Source organism: Sardina pilchardus, chromosome 10 (assembly GCF_963854185.1).
Source record: "Sardina pilchardus chromosome 10, fSarPil1.1, whole genome shotgun sequence".
In the NCBI taxonomy this organism is placed as follows: Eukaryota; Metazoa; Chordata; class Actinopteri; order Clupeiformes; family Clupeidae; genus Sardina; species Sardina pilchardus.
Window position 1 is genome coordinate 28,569,899 of NC_085003.1, and position 23,230 is coordinate 28,593,128.

Genomic DNA, 23,230 nt, shown 5'->3' on the forward strand with positions numbered 1-23,230 from the left:
CTTTTTACAGATCTCTAGCTATGTTTGATTTAAGGGGCTGAACACATGCATGCAGCAGCAAAGGCTGGCTGGTCTCTGAGATGGAATGCTGCTCTGCTGACGGGTGTGATTGTAACGAGGTCAAAAGTCAAGCCAGGCTCGTTTAAGGGGAGGAGGTGTGATGTGAGATGTGTGTGTGTCTGTGTAGTGTGTGTGTGTGTGTGTGTGTGTGTGTGTGTGCGTGTGCCCACTGGTTCTTCAAGCCCACAGCACAGATGCAGCTCAGCTAATCCCACATCTTCTCCCAGCGGTCTAATCCAGAGGAGGAGGTCACGCTGATTAGTAATCCCAGGCCAGAATGAGGCGGCAAGCTGGGCCGATTTGGGCTGGACCGGGGTGGACTGGAGGAGAGCCGTCTCATGCTCTGAGCTACACAGGAAGCTCACCTCGCTCACCGCGACTTCCCATATCGCACCTCGTCACCTTTGGCCTTAGCTTTGATGGCTCCAGTCAGTCTGTCAACACTGTGTTGATGCGCTCAGCTGTTGCATTGCCAGTGGACATACTCATCACTGTGGCCCTGTTGCAGTTTTTCCTGAATACTGTATTCCCTCAATGGCTCTCTGAGGGGAGATGTTTCTTCTCAACAAGCCAACAGCCTGTGACCACAAATGTAATTTATTCATGAGTTATTATTTTGAAGAGGCACTGTGGAGGATAGTTTTGTTTGAAACGGTTTGTCTTATCTACTCTCGTGCCTTACATAGCCCAATGTTGCTGTAGATTCCTTTTTTCGTCAGTTCTCAGCATTGTCAGGGTTTTGTTGGTGGCAGTAATAGACTCTGTGGTCGCCGTGGTGACGCTGTGTGTTTCGTTTTTTAACTTTCCCGTCGTGCATCAGGTCAGTAAGCAGAAGCGTTATCATGATCTGCATCTCTATTCAGAGCTGTCTTGTGCGGTGTGTTCATTTTATAAAGCACACACACACACACACACACACACACTTGTATTAACACCTATCACTCTCAGAAGCCCTCCACCTATTCTTGACTTCCTTTCCTCTCCTCTTTCTATCTCTAACACTTCTCTCTCTCTGTATCTCTCTTTATCTCTCCTTTACATATCCATATCTGCCTGTGTCCTCCCCACCTCTCTCTCTCTCTCTCTCATTCCTCTCTCTCTCTCTCTCTCTCTCTCTATCTCTCTCTCTCTCGCTCTCTCTCTCCTGCTCAAACTCTTGTCACTGTCGCAAGCCTGAGGGAAATGAGAAACGAGTAAGTGTCACTCTCTGAGCTCGAGGTTTGTTCTCTTATCTCAGTTCTCAGTTCTGAACACACACACACACACACACACACACACACACACACACACACACACAGCTCTCTCCACCTGTGATCAGTGCTCGCTTCAGTGCTGTTTAAATCTGCACTGCCCACCCTCTAGCGTGCTGTGGCAGCCCTGGGGGTCTGTGCTGTAGCTGTCTTGCTAGCTTTGAGTGCTACGGTGCCTGAGGTTCTTCTTGGTCCTGTCAAGGGAATTTGTCCAGTAGGTGTGTTGGGCGGTAAGATTGCCTGGGTTCTGTCTGAGAGTGTGTAGTAGGCCTGTATTTTTCCCGAGGGACATTGGCTCTCTACAAGAACTGGCCCATGCAGTTTCCTGTCACACTGGAGGCTTGGAAAGGACTGAGTGGCGTACCCCCTGGTGTCTACCACATTGTGACCTCGTAATGCCTCACATCTCAGGTCTGTGTCTCTCCCGACCTGACGCCTGCACTGTCACCTCTCTCAGAGTCAGAGCCTGCATGGGCCATGGGATTTTGTCCCTGAAGCAACAAAATCTAAAAATATAAATCCAACATATGCATGGTATTAACTCATGAACCACCATACGTTGCATTGTAGTCTATCAATCGTTCTTTGCCTCTTCTGTCTGTCTGTCTGTCTCCGGTTCATCTCTTCACTAACCTCATAGCGGTGTCCTCACTTTCTTTGACCCTCAGGGGCCAGGGCATGTTTTTTTTTTGTGATGGACACAACAGTTGTCTTTTCTTTACAAGGAATGTGCGCGGTTGGCACAGAAGGCTAAAGTGACGTGAGGTTCTGTCTCGGTCAGCCTGACGAAATGAAAGGGAAAACGGAACAGGTGCGTGAGAACAGGAGTTCTAAAGAACATGAAAACAAGAAGGGGTCGCGGTGTGGGCAAGACCGAGAGGGGGCAGTGAAAGTGAGGGCAAATAGGAAGAGGAACAGAATGTAAACATCTTTCTTTACATTCATCCCCTTTCCTTATAGCCTCAACCATGTTCGTTTGGGATCTAGGTCAAGTTCCCTCAGAGCGGGGAGCAGAAAGTGAGTGTCAGAGAGGCTGTCTGAGTGGGCTCGCGACAAAGTCATGCTTGATAGGAAAGTAGCAAAGCAACTAGGCATGCGAAGTTGGCCAAACATACTGTATGAAGCCTGCTATGACGTTTATGGGAAATTAAGAGCGCCTCTGTGCTGTAACATCCAGTCAAGAGCGGTACTTTAATTTCCCCTAAGCGTCCTAGCAAGCTTCATACAGTATGTTTGGCCAACTTCGATTGGGGTCGCCAGCGTTTTGCAACATGAAATTAGGCTCACCTGCCAGAAAAGGTCGGGAACCACTGAGTAAGTTAGATGATGGGTTGTAGAGGTGTTGTTGGCTAGACTCACTCCACAGAGTTATGAGTGTAGAGGTGTTGCCTAGACTCAGATATGGCTGCTGGTGTAGGGAGAGGTTAGGCTGGATAGGGGAGTGGGTGAGGGTGGAGTATTGTCCACTCAACATGGAGCACGGGCCAGCAGGTGTGTGTCCATGCTGAAGGGTCGCGAGAAGCTGCTACCCTCTTCTCATGGTTGACAGGCACACACACACACACACACACAGACACACACAGACACACACACACACACACACGTGCTACCCTCCTCTCATGGTTGTCAGACACACAGGCCCGTGCACTCACAAACACACGTATGTATATATGTGTGTGTGTGTGTGTGTGCGTGTTGACCCACACACTGCATGTGGTTTGTCGTGAGTCTAGGCTACATCCCGTCTCTGCCCAGAGTGCATCGCTGTAGTCAAAACTGAAGAAGTGCTACCTTTCTATTTTGGGCATGAGACAGACTCTCTCTCTCTTTTTTCCCCCTTGCCCTCTCTCTCACTCTCTCTCATTGTCACACACACACACACACACACACACACACACACACACACACACACACTGTTAGCCAGCTGGAGGAACAGTTGGAGCAGCTGAGGTCTGCTCTGCCACTGGTGCCTGACCTCTCCCACCAGGCTCCCCCAGCATTCAGACACATGTGTTGGGCTAACCCCTCAGTTAGTCCACACACACACACACATACACACACATACACACACAAACACACACTTTATTTGTAATACTAAAAACAGACACACCTGGTCATACACCGTGACAGACACACTGTTTGTTTTTTTTCTTTTTCTCTCTCTCTTCTTCTATCCTGCCCTCCCTGCCTACACACACACACACACACACACACACACACGCACACACACCTCTCCTTAACAGTACAACACACACCTCTCCTTAACAGTTCAACACACACACACACCTGCTCTCATTTACACACACTCTGACACACACTCACAGTTTTCTCTCTCCCCTGGGCCAGTAGGGTGTGTTCCTCCTTTTGAAACCACAGTGTGTGCTGACAGGCATCCTTTCACTCTCAGCTCTGTGTGTGTGTGTGTGGGGGGGGGGTGTTGTGCATTTTGTAGGCATGGCTGCTCTCAGTGCAGTTATGACTATCTCAGTACTTTGACTAATCTTTGACACAGTGACCTTTCATGCCAGCATGTTAAGCTATACTGTTGAGTTTAGGATGGCCAAGAAGTGCATCTGTTCACTCCGTACTTGACATCTCAGTAAGCTTGAAGGAAAAGTGTGTGTGTGTGTGTGAGTGTGTGTGTGTGAGAGTGTGTGATAGATGCTTAACACAGTTTCCTCTCTGATCTTTGTTCCCTCCATCCAGATTCTGAGATGAAGAAGGACATCGACACGATAATAGCTGAGGAACGAGCGGACATCATCTCAAAGTATGACAAGGTCAGTATATGGGCATTTAGCCTAGCTTTTAGCCTTCTGCTATCCTCTGTCATAAGGGTAGTTATCCTAGCAATGGTGGTATCCTATGGTAGCATAGCTCTGAGCCATCTGCTTTGCTCAACCATCGGGCTGTTAGCTTAGCTTGGAGCCCCCCCGCTACACTCACCCATATGGGAGGGTTAGCCTAGCTCTGAGCCCTTGGCTACACTCACAAGTGCCACATACTTTCACCAGTGCACTCTGCCTGACTGGTTTTTGTCAGCCAGAGGTGACATGGTGCCCTGACCTGTTCATGTGCCTGATATAGAAACAAGGAGAGTCATCCTCTGTGTGCGGCAAGGAATGCATTGTTCAGAGGGCATGCTGTAGTTTTTGTTTACGGGCGTGAGGTGACTCACTCTGTCGTGTGTGTGTGTGTGTGTGTCTGCGTGTGTGTGTCTGCGTGTGTGTGTCTGCGTGTGTGTGTCTGCGTGTGTGTGTATGTGTGTGTGTGTGTGTGTTTGTGTGTGTGTGTCTGCGTGTCTGTGTGTGTGTCTGCGTGTCTGTGTGTGTGTCTGTGTGTGTGTCTGTGTGTGTGTCTGCGTGTGTGTGTGTCTGCGTGTGTGCGTGCGTGCGTGTGTGTGTGCGTGTGTGTGTGTGTGTGTGTGTGTGTGTGTGTGTGTGTGTGTGTGTGTGTGTGTGTGTGTGTGTGTGTGTGTGTGTGTGTGTGTGTGTGTGTGTGTGTGTGTGTGTGTGTGTGTGTGTGTGTGTGTGTGTGTGTGTGTGTGTGTGTGTGTCAGTGAGGTGACAGAGAGGGAGATGGGGATTGTCCTGCCATAGACAGGAAGTTGGACATTAGCAGGCACTGATTCATGAGTGCCCTCATTAACATTGGCTGGCTCAGAGGAGCCGTAGGAAAGACTGACTTATGATTGGTTGGTTATGAAGTGCCACGTTTTCCTCAGCACATGCTACAGGGAGTGTGTGTGTGTGCACAGGCATGCATGTGTCTGCTGGGGAGATGCTGATGTTGCACAGCTGCTGTGTCACCTCTGTACACACACACACACACACACACACACACACACACTCTCTCTCTCTCTCTCTCTTCCTGCTCCGTGATGTGAGTAACGATGCTTGGTTCACCCCGCTGATCTCCTTTCTCATACTGGAGCAGGTCATCCAAGGGACCTTGTGTTTAATTTTCACTGCTCTGAGATTTATAGAGCCATTTACGCCACCGACAACCTACACCCCCAGCTCAACAACAGACTGCAATTGGGAATTTTGCCCATTTGTAAGCCGTAGCAGCAGGTACCCCTCATCGACTCATCAATCACATCGGCCGACGTTCTCAGTCCGCTCCCCTATTGGCTGTATTCTGACCACTGATCCGAGACCAGTGTTCTGTTAGTGTTCAACTCTCCATAGCCATAGTAGTGCGAGTCGTACAACTGCCGTAGCTGGCTTGCAGTGTTTCCAGACTGCTGGGTTGTTCTGTTTAGTTTCATCCCCAAGTGGAGCTCCTTTCATTCGGATGTGCCTCAGACAGACAGACACCGTTCGAGGCACATAAATGGTTAAATAAGAGCTCAGGATCTGCGAGTGTAGAAAATAAAGTGCTCCCGGGGTGATGTGTGTTGCACAATGTTTTGGCTGATGGCGTCTGGCGAGATCCCCGTGTGCACAGATAAGGCTCAGTGCGATGGCTCTGTGAAGCAGGACTCTAAATAAAGCATTAGTCTCCCACAAACCCCAGCAACTACAGCAGAACGGCAGAGGGGCTTTTATTTTTTATTTTTTTAAAGTGGTCATATTGTACAAGCTTTTGTACTTTTCATCCGGAAGTTATTTTTTTTGTCTGCATCTGAGCAAACCTGTGTTTGTGTGTGCCTCTGTGTCTGTGTGTGTTGGTGTGTTTAGGGCAGGCACAAGGACCTTCACATCGACCCCTGGGAGGATGGCGACTTCAGCATCTTCAAGTTCACTGACCGCTTTGGTTTCAAACAGTAAGTGTGTTTTCTCCAGGCTGAGCCCCTGTTACGGAGGCCCACACATCCACTCAAGGGTGACCTTGTCCTCATCACCCCCCTTTTCACAGCAGTCGTCGGGGTCAGGTGAGGCGAGGCCCCTTACTCACACACTACCGTGTCCTACTCCTAACTGCATACAAGCACCTGCCGTGGTCCGTTGATCAAATCAAATTCGATATGTACGTCCGTTGCGTCACATCTCTTGTTGTAATATCCCATTTCAACACAAGCAACATATAAAAATAGAAAACACGGCGCCCGATAAGCGTTCTGCTCAAAAGGGCGCGTGACGTGTTGTGTCGTGATGCATCGTTCGTGACGCATCCCGTTTTTAGGCGTTTACGTTATTGCTGACTAATCAGCAACACGTCCCTCACAGGTCAGAGGTCACCTAATATCCTTTACGTAAGCACACCTCACCACACCGAGTCACTGGCCACGGAAAATATACGCTTACTGAGATGTTCAGATATAAGTTGGTGTTTATGAATACTATAACTACGGAACAGGTTTGTGTGCTTGTGATCTGTGTCCAAGTGATCCCTGTGTTTCTACAACAGGCTAGACCAAAGTGGAGGGCTGCAGCGTTCAGATGTTGTAAATTTGCAATTAGACGGTGATCTTTTGGGGCGGGGGGGGAGAAAACAGAAATTGGATGCCAAGGATGCTAGGATGCCAAGGCACTCATCTAAGAAATAGAACCGCTTTGATACATATGCTAGTTCATATACTGTAGAACACCTGTAAAGCAATGGCAAGATGTTTCGGCCACCATCTAGGTCTTCATCAGGGCAAGTGTGATGGTGTAGATGGCCAAAACATGTTGGCTTTATTTATATGTTCTATGTGAACTAGCACATGTATTAAAGCAGTTCTATTCCTTAGGAGAGTGCCTTGGCGTTCCGCATTTCTTGTGATTCCTGAGTGTATTTCATTTCTTTGAACATGATCATATGGTTTTCCACAGTGAGCAGGAGCTGCCATCACGAAGTGCAGTGGAGGAGAAGGTAATCAATTCAATTCAATTCAATTCAATTCAATTCAATTCAATTCAATTCAATTCAATTCAATTCAATTCAATTCAATTCAATTCAATTCAATTCAATTCAATTCAATTCAATTCAATTCAATTCAATTCAATTCAATTCAATTCAATTCAATTCAATTCAATTCAATTCAATTCAATTCAAAGTTGCTTTATCAGCATGACTGTATGGGGACAGTGTTGCCAAAGCTATTGTTACTTACAACATAACATATAAGACCATAAAATAAAAACAAAAACAATCATTCACTAGATATGTACACACATCTCTCAGACAGACCTGAGGAACACTGTTGACCTGCATGCACTCGTTTTCACCAGTACCACACAATGTGGCTTATATGCGGGAAATTACTGTAGACTGTTTTCTGGACCAGAATGTTGATGTAATCTGTTGTTGACCTGTAGTTGTTGACCTTTGGTTTGTGTTTGTGTGTGCGTGACCAGCAAAGACTGCAGGAGATTGAGCGGGTGGACAAATGGCTGAAGATGGTGAAAAAGTGGGACAAGTACAGGAGCAGTGATAAGGTACACACACTCACACACACACACACACACACACACACACACACACACACCTGGATCAGTGTCCAATTTCTCCTGATCAGATCAGAGCAGCTTCCCCATCCTTTCTCAAGGATTTGACCCCCTCCCCCCCTCTCTCCTCCCCACCTCCTTATCGTCTCCCTCTCTCCGTATCTCTCTCTCTCTCTCTCTCTCTCTCTCGCTCCTTCTCTCTCTCTCTCTCTCTCTCTCTCTCTCTCTCTCTCTCTCTCTTTCTTTCTCCCTCTCCCTCCCTCTCTCCTCCCCACCTCCTTATCGTCTCCCTCTCTCCGTATCTCTCTCTCCCTCTCTCTCTCTCTCTCTCTCTCTCTCTCTCTCTCTCTCTCTCTCTCTTTCTTTCTCCCTCTCCCTCCCTCTCTCCTCCCCACCTCCTTATGGTCTCCCTCTCTCCGTATCTCTGTAGATGGTGAAGCGTGTGTATAAGGGCATTCCTCTCCAGCTCCGAGGACAGGCCTGGTCACTGCTGCTGGACGTGGAGCGTCTCAAGCAGGAGAACTCGGGCAAGTACGAGGTAAGTGAAACACACACACACACACACAAAGATACACACAAAGATACACACAAAGACACACACACACACACACACACACACACACACACACACACACACACACACACAGGGCTCTGATGCTGTCATTTCTGTGTGTCTCACTGTGGTTTATATCAGTCTAGTTTAGGATGTCTCACCTTTTTTAATTGGATGAATCATCCCTACTGTTTGGGTGTATGTGAATGACGTACAGTGTGTATGGTTGGGTGTGTGTGTTTGTGGGAGGAGGGTGGGGGGTGGGGGGGTTGTCTTTGTGTGTGTTGGTGGTGTTTGTATTGGCTTGTGTGTATTTGCCACTGTGGCTTGTAATGGGTGTGTGTGTGTTTTGTCTCTGGGGTCCCATCTATGGTCCACCCCTCACCCTCCACCCCACGGCTCCAGTCTAATAGTCCCACCATTCCTCCGCTAACGTCCGTAACGTCCTGTACTGACCACAGCGGAGGATGAACAAACACACACACACACACCCTCACACATACACACACAGCTTGTCGTCAGCAGTGTATGTGTGTGTGTGTGTGTGTGTGTGTGTGTGTGTGTGTGTGTGTGGGGGGGGGGGGGGGGGGGGGGGTGCTTCTGTGCTGCCTAGCTGATTGGGAGCCCGCAGGAGGAGTGTGAATGTTACTCATGCTCCTCTTCACTCCTTGTCCCGGCCTCTAAACCAGTAGTCATAACACATTCAGCGGAAGGCCACACACACGCGTTCACGCGTGCACGCACGCACGCACGCACACACACACATGCACACACACCAAAAGTTTAAAGATGAGTCATCCACTGGCACTCCTTATGCAGACATTTGGAGCTGCGTGTTTTGGTCCCTGTGTCTTTTGTGTGTGCATGTGTCGTGTGTCTGAGTGTGTGTGTGTGTGTGTGTGTGTGTATGTGTGTGTGTGTGTGTGTGTGTGTGTGTGTGTGTGTATTTTTCTAACATCCTTGTTAACATCCTGTCCCTGACTCTGGAGTGTCCAAACTGAGAAAAAGCTTCAGTAGTGTATGTGTGTGTGTGTGTGTGTGTGTGTGTGTGTGTGTGGGTGGGGGTATGTGTATATGTGTATGTATGTGCGTGACAGGTCTGCTCAGCGCGTACGTACACACACACCTTAAAATAAACACTCTTGACCACAGAGGCCATCTGCAGCAGAAGCAGAAGAGAAGAGTCAAGGCCTACTTTCAACCACCATCACCTGAAATAGCTGTGTGTGTGTGTGTGTGTGTGTCTGTGTGTGTGTGTGTGTGAGGTAGACATAGAAAAGGAGACGGGTGAATTAAAGGGGCTGTGTTTGTCTGGCCTTTAGAAAATGAAGGAGCAGGCCAGGAACTTCTCCACGGAGATCAAACAGATCGACCTGGACGTGAACCGCACTTTCAGGAACCACATCATGTTCATGGAGCGCTTCGGAGTCAAGTGAGTTACCAAGAGCACACACACTCACTCCCATTCCCATCAGATTGAACACACACACCACGTTTCACTCTCTCTTGCACCCTACACACACACACACACACACACACACACACACACACACACACACACACACACACACACACACACACACACGCACACGCAGTTACTCCCATTCCCATCAGATTGAACACACACACACACACACACACCACTTTCACCCTCTCTTTCATCCTAAACACATACACACACACACACACACACACTTTGCTGATATACACATAAAGACACTCTTTCAGGCACTCAGACAACTGTGCGTGCATCACATTCCGATACACACACACACACCTACACACACACAAGTCCAAATCTCTTGTTAACACCAGCGTGCCTACTGTAGCCTGTTGTGCGCTCCTAATCCCGCTCTCCCCATGTTAAATGCCCATTACACCAATCTCCCGCTGTTTGTTTTCGTGTTGCGTTTAACTCTCCTAATCTCTTGGCTCGCTCCCTTGCTGGCGCTCTTTCGCTGGCGTGCTCGTGTCCACATCAAGCCTCCCGCCGTGCCTGGTAGCCCTCCTTATATCCCCCCCCCCCCCCCCCCCCCCCACACACACACACACGTACACACTGACACATACACACACATCCCGCGGCTAATCTTGTAAAAGTCCCCCAAAACAAAACAACAGCGTTTCCTGCGTTGACCAGCCGCCTCTGCTGGCCTTCCTGTTGCCGTGGCGGTTGCTTTTGCTGTCCGAGGCCGAACAGGAAGTCTCAGCCGGCCGGCGCATGGGTCGGTGAGCGACTCAGGCCTGACTTGGGGCTGCCTTGACCCAGAATGCGGCTGTTTATGTCCAGTTCCGCCCGTATACACACACATACATACACACACAGCCCCTCTCCCACAGCACACACAGCCCTTCTCTCCCTTTCTCTCCTCTTTGTGTGTGTGTGTCTCTCCTCTCTCCGTATCCCCTGTGTCTCTCTCTTCTCTCTCTCCTCTCTCCATATCCCCTGTGTCTCTCTCTTCTCTCTCTCCTCTCTCCGTATCCCCTGTGTCTCTCTTTTCTCTCCCTCTTCTGTCTTTACCAACAAAGACAACATGTCTCATCATGCTTCAGAAAAGATGCTTGTCCAGTGTGGATGGAAAAGAGTGTCCTGGTTGTTCTAATGCATTATAGGCTTTAAGGGTTAGACTTAAAGGGTAAGACTTCCTGGTTCACTGTCTTAGTAAACAAGTGTTTTAGACTCTTTAGCCCCTTAGTTCTTAGTTCCCTATCGCTCTTTTGCTCTCTCACTCTCTCTCTCTCTCTCCATTCACAAAAGATGTAACGCTAGAGCTATATAGATTAGAGCCTGTTGTAGCCCTAACAATAGCTGTAGTTTCCTGTCCCCTTCGCTGTTGGATGGCTAAGAACATGGCGCCACACTTCATGAATGCCCCACCCCTCAGTAACGTAACGTGCGCTCCGTAGCCCGCATACCTTGAGGTCAGCGCCGTCCTGTGTGTCCAAACAGAACTGAGAGTAGCTGGAACACGAGTGCTTGGCTAAAGCTTTGTGGTCAAATGAGCCACCGCGGACTGTGGAGCCACTGATGAGAATGTGGATGTTTGTGTGATGAGAGCTGGAGAGATCTCTCTCCTTCTCTCTTTCTCTCTTTTTCTCTCTCTCTCTCTCTCTCTCTCTTTCTCTCTCTTTCTCTCTCTTTCTCTCGCTCTCTTTCTCTCTCTTTCTCTTTCTCTCTTTCTTTCTTTCTCTGTCTGTCTCTCTCTCCCTTACTCTTTCTTTCTCTTTTGCTTTCTTTCTGACGCTCACTCCCAAACACACACACACACACACACACACACACACACACACACACACACACATACACACATACACACACACATACACACACACATACACACACACACACACACACACACACACACACACACACACACACACACACACACACACACACACACACACACACACACACACACACACACACACATACACATTATCTCTCTCTCTCCCTCCCTCTCCCTCTGAGTCTTCCAAAGGAAGTTGGATAGAGAGACAGCGAGAGGGAGGGAGGGAGGAGAGAGGGTGAGATTGAGTTGGGGGGATGGATGGATAGAGATGGGAGAGAAAGAGAGGGGGAGAGATCATGTTGAAGTGTGGTGAGGCTGGGATAGCTGAGAAGCCTTTTCTGCTGTTTGTGGTCTGCTTGGCAAACTGGCTTGAGTCGGACACACACACACACACACACACACACACACACACTTGTGCATACACACAGGCATTCATACCATGTAAGCAGTCTTTCACAGATACAGTCACACAAACTCACACTTGCGCGCGCACACACACACACACACACACACACACACACACACACACACACACACACACACACACACACATTCATACCATGTAAGCACAGTCTTTCTCTCACACACACGGACGCATGCACATTCACTCACACACATAAGGCACGGTCTCTCTCTCTCTCTCTCTCTCTCTCTCTAACTCTCTCTCACACACACACACACACACACACACGCGCCCCTCTTCATTAATACTTCAGAGCCAGTGGAAAACGGGCCTTGAAGAAGCAGGATTACTTAAAGGGAGGAGCGTGTGGTGATCTCCCTCTTCACTCTTGTGTGTGCACCCCCTCCCTTTATAAAGCCCCTTAACATCATCTTGGGCCCGTCACTCTGTGTCAACGCAGCGCTGTGGAGATCTCCCTGCTTTCTGCTCCAGCCCCATGCATAATGGATGGCGTTTGCCTTGGGATGAAGTACCCCATGTGTGGCCCTGGGCCGTAGTCAGTCAGTGGTGCAGAGACGCGTGCTCTGTAGCAGCAGCAGCAGCAGTAGCAGCAGCAGCAGCACTCTGTGAGAGTTAGCACGAAGGACGCTAAGCTAAAGCTGAAGCGGCATTCACACCAAGAACGATAACGATGAATACTACCATAACGATAAAAGTGTTCACACTGACCAACGATGGAAAAAGTCTCTCTTTGTGTTAATGAATGTGATGTGTGTGATTATGAATGAGCCCAGTCGCACTCGCCCTCCGGACAGTTGCATTCCCACCCATAGCGTCTATTTATTTGCAAATGTGCAAATAAACGGCCATGCAAACGGCCATGTTGCAGCACACTTTGGCCACTTATTTGGCCACTTATTTGGCCACTTATTTGGCCACTTATTTGGCCACTTATTTGGCCACTTATTTGGGCACTTGTCGGGTAGCTGTTTTGAGCAGAACTGCGCATGTGCAAGGCACAGTGTGTTCACACCATACCACATGATTGGCACGATGTATTCACATGTGGACTTTTGGAAAGGGGCGGGACATGTGTAGACAAATGTATATGGAGGATTCTTAGAGTGCACTGTCTCCTCATTAGAAAGTCTCTGATTGTACCCTCTATAGGCTCTGTGCACAAACGTTTTTAGTACTGCCGTTAAATTTCCGGTGTGTTCGAACCTGCAGCTATTGCTATGTAGCCTGGCACGCCCTCCCAGTGACGCAACGCCTTCAGGCTTTTGCTGCTGGTCTGGTCAACTGCTCATTGAGAAGGATTTCTGAGTTCCCGAAATCTGCGGAACTGCCCCCTTTGGTCGAGAACCAATCAACTCTGAGCAGCTCCAACGGCTCTGGGTAGAGGCGTGTTCAAGGCAGCGGAAAGAGTGTTGTTATTGGTTTAAACTCGGCAATCCGCTTTCTGACATCTACCAGTAGCAAACCGAGGCACTTAAAGGAGGCGGGTCAACCAGCGCTGGCAAGAAACCGTGTTAGCACAGGCTGTTGGTCAGACTAAAGTCTCGCAGAGCCTTTGAAAGTCGATGGTAATCAGGCTAATTGCTATGGTAATTCGTGTCTACACGGACCCAGTTGAGTGTTGCACCTAGCGAATCAACATGTTACGATAAAGAAGGATTTGAGCACGTTGAAATTTGGGAAAACAAGATATTCCGTGTCTTAGTGAATATTTAAGGAACAGAATAAAACTGAAGATGCCGTTTCAATATAGTTAACGCTCCACCGGAAGTCAAACGGCAGTACTAAGTGACTTTAGTGCACTGAGCCCATTGGGTGAGCACTGTATACCTTAGTTGTGTGGATGTCCGCTGTCTTGTAGCTGTCTTGTGTGCAGATGTGCAAATCGTATGGCGGACATAAAGACTCGTAGTAACCTGCTCTCTCCTCTGTTTCCCCCTACAGGCAACAAGCTCTGTTCCATGTGCTGTCAGCGTACTCTGTGTACAACACGGTAAGTGTGTGTGTGTGTGAGAGAGAGAGAGAGAGAGAAAGAGAGACAGAGAGAGAGAGAGAGAGAGAGAGAGAGAGTGGGACAGGGGGCAACTGTGTTGGACTGCGTGTGTATGTGTGTGTGAGAGAGAGTAAGAGAGAGACAGAGAGAGAGAGAGTGTGTGTGTGTGTGTGTGTGTGTGTTTTATGTGTTAGTGTGTGCTGTTTTGTAAGTGAAAGCAGGTTGGATAACGCAATATATAGTAACTGCTGTGGGGTCCAAGCCCAGCCACCACACCCTTCACCCCAGTAAATGGCACTCTGCATGCACTCTATAATTTATAGGGTCATGCTTAAAACACACACACACACACACACACACACACACACACACACACATATACATACACACACGTACACACGTTCTCTCTCTCCCTCACTCTGTCATACACACACACACACACACGTTCTCTCTCTCTCCCTCACTCTCTCTCACTCCCTCTCACACAAACAAACACACACACACACACAGAAAGAGACAGAATGGCATAGATTTGTATATCTCCCTGAAGAATAACACTAAATGGCCTTTCTGCTAGCTCCTGGAAAGATATGTTCACACATTTTTGCCTAATACGCAGAGACTTGTGGTGTGTGTGTGTGTGTGTGTGTGTGTGTGTGTGTGTATGTGAGAGAGAGACAGAGAGAGAGACACATACACACTCCTATGACCTGGATATCAGTCCCACCCATATGAGCTGGTGAGCGCTTCCCTGAAAAGTAGAGGAAGCAGGGAGGTGCGAATTCATCGGAGTCTTATCTCCTATTGACAGCAGTACATGAGGAAGAGACCTAGAGGTGTGTGTGTGTGTGTGTGTGTGTGTGTGTGTGTGTGCGTGTGTGAAAAAAATGAGAGTAACAGTCAAGCTGTGTGTGCGTGTGGGTCAAAACTGAGAGTCAAGCAGTGTGTGTGTGTGTGTGTGTGTGTTAAACCCCTCTGCTGGCCAGAGGAAGCGTCCATGTGTTGCTGTCCCCATATCCCCCCAGCGAGCCCGTGTGAAAGTGGGTCAAGCGGGAAAGAGAAAGGGAGAGAGAGAGAGGGGGATAGAGAGAGGGAGGGAGAGAGAAAGAAAGAAGAAAGAGAGAAGGGGAATTTGGGCCAAATCAGGGAGGCCGCCACCAAAATTAAGACTTGACACACATGCAAGACTTGGTTTATCATCTGCACCCAGTCACCCTCTGGGATGATTAGAGTTTGTGTGTGTGTGTGTGTGTGTGTGTGTCTAAGCGCTTCTGTGAGTGTGTATGTCTCTAATATGGATGTGTGTGTTCCTGCACCTATGTGATGGTGATGCTGATTTGTTGCATAAGCTTAACCGTCAACCCTCTATCTTCTCTTCTCTTCTCTTCTCTTCTCTTCTCTTCCTCCCTCTCTCTCTCTCTCTCTCTCTCCCTCTCTCTCTCTCTCTTCCTCCCTCTCTCTCTCTCCCTCCCTCCCTCCCTCCCTCTCTCAGGAGGTGAGCTACTGCCAGGGCATGAGCCAGATCGCCGCTATCCTGCTCATGTACATGAACGAAGAGGATGCCTTCTGGGCTCTCTCCCAGCTGCTGACCAATCAGAAGCACGCAATGCACGGTGAGACACGCCTGGTCAGCCAATCACAGACAGCCTGAATGATGGTCAAAAAAAGATATTGTCGTATTAAAGGTTTAAACATTTTTTGTGAAATCCAGTAAATTGCTCCTCGTGGGCCTCTGGCTGGCTGTTTGTTTATGCTCAGTACTTTTGGCCTTGTGCCTGCCATAATCTCACACACCCACACACACACACACACACACACACACACACACGTCCATGACGCCAATGAAATGCCTTGGTATTTGTATGTGAATGATGTAAGCACTATTTTTTTTTATGTACATTCTTCAACCAAAAAGATTTCATGTAATCATTCACATCATACCATACCATGCCATTTTATTGGCGTTATGGACGTGACATAAAAAAAAAAAAAAATATTTCCATGGACTTGCCCTGCTACAACTATACTTAATAGCCTGTTTATGCTACATATGAGTAGTGTGAGGTTTTTGTTCTGTCTATGGCGAATGTGATTGATTGTGAAGTGATTGGTTGTTGAGCCCAAATATATAAAAGAAATTTCCAGAATTGCGGACTGGACCACGTAATCCCTATACGGTTGTACAGAACATATCCTGGTGTCCCTGCTTGTGTTCGTTCTTGGAAAGCTGTGTGTTGGGTCCAGAGACACTGATACGGTACTTCCTCAGCAATGACCCGGTTCCTGTTCTTCTGCATTGTTCTATAGGGTTCTTCATCCCGGGGTTCCCCAAGCTCCACCGGTTCCAGAGCCACCACGAGCAGATCATGTCCAAACTTATGCCCAAGCTGAAGAAACATCTGGTGAAACATCTCTCTTTCACACTTACACACACACATACACACGCACACACACACACACACCACTGACAAAGCACATTCACTTTCTCTCAAAAACACACATGCACACATCACTGGTGTTTATATGTACTGTATACACACATCCAAGTGACCAACCTCAGTTGTTCAGTATTGGTATGACGCTTAATCTGTCGCTCATGTCGTTGTCCTATCTCTGTCAACAGGAAAGGGAGCAGATGTTAACTGGGATCTATACCACCAAGTGGTTCTTGCAGTGCTTCATCGACAGGGTGAGTTGACCTTCTTAACCGCTACAGGTCAAGAGGAAGTAGTGGTTCCTTATGGTGCTGTCTGTGTGTGTGGGCACTGTGCGTGTGTGTGTGTGTGTGTGTGTGCGCATGAGCAGGCGATTTGTCTCCAAGGGAAAGAAACGACCTTATGCTAGTCTAAGGTCATCCAATCAGATCGCATCTTCCTGAAGGTTCCTTGCGTCACCATGGTGACCAACGGCAAAAGGAATGCTTTCAGCAATCTCTAATAATAGAATTGCGCTGAAATGGACTAAGTGTTACATCACCACACACACACACACACACACACACACAAAAAAAAACACACACTCACACAAACACACAAACATGCCGTTTGTTTTCATAAGGACAGGAAATTCTACTTTCTAATCGGTGTCACTCATACCAACCGTGTAAACTACTGTGAATTGCTCTAGTTATTTTTTTATTACTCTGAGACTGTTGAGTGTCCTCAATAGAGGCTGTCTGTTGAGTGTCCTCAATAGAGGCTGTTGTGTCCTTAGTAGAGAATGTTGTGTGTCCTCAGTAGAGAATGTTGTGTGTCCTCAGTAGAGACTGACTGTTGAGTGTCCTCAATAGAGGCTGTTGTGTGTCCTGTCCTCAGTAGAGAATGTTGTGTCCTCACAGTAGAGACTGACTGTTGAGTGTCCTCAATAGAGGCTGTTGAGTGTCCTCAGTAGAGGCTGACTTGAGTGTCCTCAGAAGAGACTGACTGTTGAGTGTCCTCAATAGAGGCTGTTGAGTGTCCTCAGTAGAGGCTGACTTGAGTGTCCTCAGAAGAGACTAACTGTTGAGTGTCCTCAATAGAGGCTGTTGTGTGTCCTCCTTAGTAGAGAATGTTGTGTCCTCAGTAGAGGCTGACTTGAGTGTTCTCAGAAGAGACTAACTGTTGAGTGTCCTTAGCAGAGAATGTTGTATCCTCAGTAGAGACTGACTGTTGAGTGTCCTCAGTAGAGACTGTTGTGTGTCCTCAATAGAGGCTAACTGTTGTGTGTCCTCAGTAGAGGCTGACTGTTGAGTGTCCTCAGTAGAGGCTGACTGTTGAGTGTCCTCAGAAGAGCCTAACTGTTGTGTGTCCGCCCCTCCGCCCCTCCGCCCCTCCGCCCCTCCACCCTTCTCTCCATAGACTCCGTTCACGCTGACCCTTCGTCTGTGGGACATCTACATCATGGAGGGGGAGCGGGTCCTCACAGCCATGGCCTACACAGCCCTCAAGCTGCACAAGAGTGAGTATCTGAGCCCTGTCAGAGAGAGAGACCGACTCTGTCTGTGACGTCTGTGAGAACTGTTAGACCTGTGGTCACAGCAGGCGGGAGACTTGTTGCTGTTGCTATGTAGTGGGGGCATTTATTTATAGTCAATTGAAACCATTGATGGCATAGAGGCTATGTCCAGTTCTATATATATATATAGTGGTTGAAACTGAGAGAGGATGTACAAGAATAGGTGCTCATGTGGGAACGATTACTTCACTGATGAGAAACAGACCAATGGGATCAGTGAAGCAACTCTATATTCAATCTCCATTGTCCAATCAGAAATCAATGTCCAATATCCATTGTCCTATCAGAAATCAATGTTCAATATTATGTCTATTTAACTTCAGTCCCATCAATGTCCAATCTATGTCCACTTACTGGGCCTTGTCTCCTGGATGTGGATTAAGCATAGTCCAAGACCTTAAGAGAACTTAAGTGAGGATCTCCACTGAAAGAGCATTGGTGGTGGACTAGGCTTGTTCCATGTCTTGTGATCAGTGGATTGATTGTTGATCGAATTCTTGGTATTTTATTGGGTGCAAAAAAGTAAAAAAAAGTAAAAAAATCACCGCTCATCTGTGTGAGGTGCAGGATTAAGAGTGACTGGATATTTTAAAGAAGAATCCGCACACTTCAAGTCTTTCTGCAAAAAAGCTTTACTGATTGCTAGCTTTCGGTCGCATCTGCCTGATGAAGGTCTAACGACCGAAAGCTAGCAATCAGTAAAGCTTTTTTGCACAAAGACTTGAAGTGTGCGGATTGTTCTTTAAAATATTTTATTGGGTTGAAAAAAATGGTTTCATATTTTGTATCAAAATACTTCTTAGCTGTGTATTTTGCGTCAAAATACTTTATAGGTGTGTCTGCCAAATATATTTGATAACCAATCCTTTTGGTGATGTGATGGCATAAAAGTGTGAATGTAACCTGATTGAGCAACCTACACATTACTCATCATGCACAGATCACAACTGGTCAGTCCCACACATGCAAACGCCCCCCCCCCCTGTCTCACACCAACTTCATGTTTCTTCAGAAGAGAACTTCCATCAGTTTATTCTTGAGAACTGTTATCATCAGAACGCATGGAACCAGTACCAAATGTCATCTCAACATAGCTCAAAAGGCTTCCTCATGTATCACCTAAAACCTTTCCGAGTGCGAGTCCTCTCTGTCTGTTCATCACCTAAAATAACACCATGAAAAAAATCCATATGCCCCTTTGGCGTCAATATAACCCCATTTAGCACTTACACGGTACCCAGTTGGTTAAAACCAGCTGAAAGGGTCATGATCCTACCTGACCAACAGTGACATACATACAGTGCAGTATCAAGCAGTCTGGCCATGCATTGGTAATGGCAGAGACCTCATTCTCCGTTCTACTGTATATGTCAGTGTTAGGTTCGGTTGTTAGTTTGTAAAACTTGACATGTTCAGTTATGAGTTTCTGAGTACATCTCTGATACAGTACGCAATGAGATGTAACATGCAGGTCAGCATAGTTGATATGTTGACTGTTTGGAGATTTATGGCATATCTCGCAGGCAGAGAAAGGCTGCTGCTCTCACTGTCCACTTTATCAACAGAGTCAGTGTACTGATGAAGGAATACATTAAATTGACAGATACGGAAGGTTTGCAAAGTAATTTCAAATCCAAAATACAGTTTTTATCTTGATACATGGCCTGGCTACTGTATTTTGTAGTTAATTTTAAAGCACTTAATAAGGGTATTTGATTTGAAAATGAATGTTGATGCATTTTTGCCCATCCTTGCTGTTACACGGTTAGTTTAATCTGTTGTGCCTTAGCTAAATATGATATCTGGGGAAATGTGATTGGTCGGTTCGGTTGTGCTGATTGGTATTGATGTGATTGGTCAGAGCGCCTGCTGAAGATGTGCCTTGAGGACCTGCGGGAGTTCCTGCAGGAGGAGATCGCCACCTCGTACTGCGTCAGCGACGACCTGGTCATCGAGCAGCTGCAGGCCTCCATGTCCGAGCTGCGCAAGATGAAGCTGGACCTGCCTCCCCCAGGTACACACACACACACACACACACACACACACACACACACACACACACACACACACACACACACACACACACACAGTCACCACATTTGAATTGCAGCTAACAGAGAAGTAGACTTTACCTTAGATTGAGCCTATTCCTCACACTACACATATGTTGATTAAAAACACAGGTTCCTGTTTAGTAGAATAAATAGGCTCTAGTTCTAGCTAGCAATATCCACTTCTGCTTCATCAGTATGTGAGCTCACTCAGTAACAAGCCCATCATGTTGGTGGTGTTGGCGCCCTCTTGCTCTATGAGCTGGGCTAATATGGCTCATGCTAATGTAGATACTGTACCTGTGACTACATGACATGGCTTTGTTTTGTTAGTGGCATTAAGGCATGGGCATCTTTTGTTAGAAGGTTTACCAGTTGCTCTGTTAGCTTTGAGTTAGCTCTCAGATATTTTTCAGATTCATTAATTTCAGAGATTATGTTTCATAATAAACATGGTTGTTGGGTCGTGTTTTTTTTGTTTTTTTTTATCTCCGCAGCAAAGGGAGACGAGCAGCCGATGAGGCCGCTGGGTCAGGAGCGCCCGGTGCTACTGATCCCGGTACAGCCCCAGTCCGTCGCCCCGGCTGCGGCTCAGCCTCCGCGACAGGACGTCATCTCGCCGGACAAAACCCCGTCTCCCGTCGCCCAGCCGGAGCCTAGGACCCTGGGGCAGTCGGAGCCCCCGGCCCTGCCCTCGCCGGACCCCGTGCTCGTGCACAGCCAGTCCCTGCCGACGCCGGAGGAGGAGCCGGCGACCGCCATCGGACGGAGCGGAGCGAAGGTTCCGGCGGACGACGACGACAACGGCAACGTTGCCGTCGCGGCTACCGAGTGGCCGCCGCCTCCGAGCCTGGAGCCGGACCGCCGCAGCGTGGACTCGCTCAACCTGCCGGACCTGCCGCCGCCGCCTCCGCTGTACAGCGACGAGCCTCGGGCCCTGGCGGCGCGCTCGGCCGTTAGCGGCGGCGGCGGCGGCTTCCCCGGCGGTCCCGAGCCGCTGGCGCTCATCCTGGAGGAGCCGGGCGCCCGCATCGCCCTGCAGCCGCCGCGCTTCCCCACCAGCCTCGCCGTGCCCTCGCCCGCCGGCGACCGCCGGCCCTCCAACACGTCGCAGTACGACAACCTGTCGGAGGGCGAGCCGCGCGCCGACACGGAGGACGAGGAGGAGGAGGACCGCTACCTGCAGAGGCTCCTGGAGCAGGCGGCCGGCCTGGACCACGGCGCCGCCTCAGGTGCGATCTCCGGCCACCATCCAGCGCGGGGCACCCGCGGCCTGCCCCCACCCCCACCCGCCAGGATCTCCTCCTCCATCTCCTCCTCCGCTCTCCCCCCACCCCCACCCAGCTTCTGTGTCTCGGACAAGCCCCCCACCCCTCCTCCGGAGTTCTGCACCCCCACGCCCCCCCACCTGCCCCAGGAGCTGGAGTACCAGGGCCAGGACTGCTGGGTCACTCCGGACTCCGTGTTCCCCTTGCCGCCGCCCTGCTTCGCCGACCGGCTCTCCCTGACCCCGACGCCTCCTCCCTCCACACCGCCCTCCACCTCCCCCAGACCCTGTGTCCACTCGGCCAGCAGAGAGGCCCTCCGGCTGGGGGCTCTAGGCCACCGCGGGTCCCCCACCTCGGGGCTACGAGTGCCCCCGGGACCTCCACCCGTCTCCCTCAAACCCTCCGCACAACCCGCAGGCTCCCGCGCGGCACTCACGCCCGACACGGACTTCTACCGCCTGCACGCCAACACCCACCAGCTGCCAAAGTCGGTGACCTTCTAGAAGCCATACTAGTCTGACCACCAATGACCCTTCCTTTACGTACTTGTCATGTGTATTTATACTGTTTAGCGATTCAGTATGTTATTGTTCTGCGAAGTTTGGTAGACAGCAAAAAGACAAGTGTTTTGTTTTGATGAACATTTTCTTACTTGGGGATCAAACGTTTTATAAATATTTTTCATTCAGAAGCTGGACTTGTATGAAGGGCATATTTAATTTTAAGTTGTCTGTGCGTTTGTAGAGAGTTTGATACTATTGTGTGTGTGCGAGTGTGCGTGTCCTTGAATGCTAAGAAAAGCCATGAGTGCGTAACCTTAGTGTTAGTATGAGTGAACTCCCTTAAGCAGTATTAATACAACCAGCACTGAGATATCACTTCTCCACCTTATCAGACTGTTTTGAATTCAACACGGCGCTCCTCTTGCAAGCACTAACTGGTCATCTCCAGAAGTGCCCCCCCCCCCCCCTACACAGTACACACACACACACACACACTCACACACTCTCCCTTTGCCCGCCAGCCTGGTGCTGTGTGAGCAGGTTCACCAATGCCCTCTCAGTGTCCACAGCCGGCCATGCCCATGTTAGCAGACGCTAGCGGCTCTGCTGTTTGTCACGCATATCGTCATGGAAGTCACACCTTTTAAATATGCACCACAACGCACACACACACACATATACACCCACACTCGCACAACCAGGCAGAAACTAATCTGCTATCACTTCCTGTTTGCTAGTGTGTTGCCTATGAGTAATACTTCCTGAGTTCTACAGTCATCCTCTTTTTGTTTTGTTTTGTTTTGGTTTGAAATTGTGAATATAACATATAAGTCTTGGCTTTGTTTTAATATTACAGTGAGTTCTGTTTAAAAAGGAATACTGTAAGCCAAATGTAAAGAAATAAGATGGCGGTCATATATATATATATATATATGAATATGAATATGAATACGAGAAGACACTTTTCAATATCACAGACAGAAAGGTGCACCTTTGTACTGAACTAAGGCGTCAACCAGGGGATGTCCCAGTAGTGTGTAGATGGGTGTCTGCTGTGACCACGCTACCATTATATCAGATGTCCGACGGGAGTGTAGCAGCCAAGTGCCATTTCTGAAGCAATAGCGCCACCTGGAGGAGGCAACATTTATTGGTGTACAGAAGTTCATCATTTTTTGTTTGTTTATTTTCTGTGTGGTTCTTATGAAGGTCATATAATGCTTTATTAATTTATAGTGTTGTCTGTTTTTTTTATATTTCTCTTCTACTCATGTTTGTGTTTTGTGTACAGGAAGTATTTAAGTTTTCAGCACGAGTGTCTCAGGTGCATCCTCCTGTCAAGGAGAGAGGAACTCCAAGCCAAAGGCTGTTGAATGGTGTGTTATATCACATAAGGAAAAAAAGAAAGAGAAAGCTTAACTTCTGTGTGTGCTTGCTGTGTGTTCTTACACCGCTTTTTTTTTTTTACTTGTTA

The 23,230-nt window shown here is 48.4% G+C and overlaps 1 protein-coding gene across 1 annotated transcript in view; it reads left to right on the forward strand.

Annotated features, from left to right (window-relative positions):
- Positions 1 to 23,179, forward strand: part of si:dkeyp-19e1.3 (USP6 N-terminal-like protein) — a 34,173-nt gene extending 10,994 nt beyond the window's left edge. Inside the window, exons 2-14 of the mRNA XM_062547488.1 lie at positions 4,017 to 4,090; positions 5,993 to 6,078; positions 7,070 to 7,109; positions 7,595 to 7,675; positions 8,115 to 8,222; positions 9,560 to 9,669; positions 13,893 to 13,941; positions 15,434 to 15,554; positions 16,249 to 16,343; positions 16,565 to 16,630; positions 17,778 to 17,877; positions 19,796 to 19,948; positions 20,483 to 23,179. Of these exons, the coding sequence (XP_062403472.1) occupies positions 4,025 to 4,090; positions 5,993 to 6,078; positions 7,070 to 7,109; positions 7,595 to 7,675; positions 8,115 to 8,222; positions 9,560 to 9,669; positions 13,893 to 13,941; positions 15,434 to 15,554; positions 16,249 to 16,343; positions 16,565 to 16,630; positions 17,778 to 17,877; positions 19,796 to 19,948; positions 20,483 to 21,756 (2,349 nt within the window). The 5' untranslated portion in view covers positions 4,017 to 4,024 and the 3' untranslated portion in view covers positions 21,757 to 23,179. The remainder of the gene's footprint in view (positions 1 to 4,016; positions 4,091 to 5,992; positions 6,079 to 7,069; positions 7,110 to 7,594; positions 7,676 to 8,114; positions 8,223 to 9,559; positions 9,670 to 13,892; positions 13,942 to 15,433; positions 15,555 to 16,248; positions 16,344 to 16,564; positions 16,631 to 17,777; positions 17,878 to 19,795; positions 19,949 to 20,482) is intronic.
- The last annotated feature ends 51 nt before the right edge of the window (positions 23,180 to 23,230 follow it).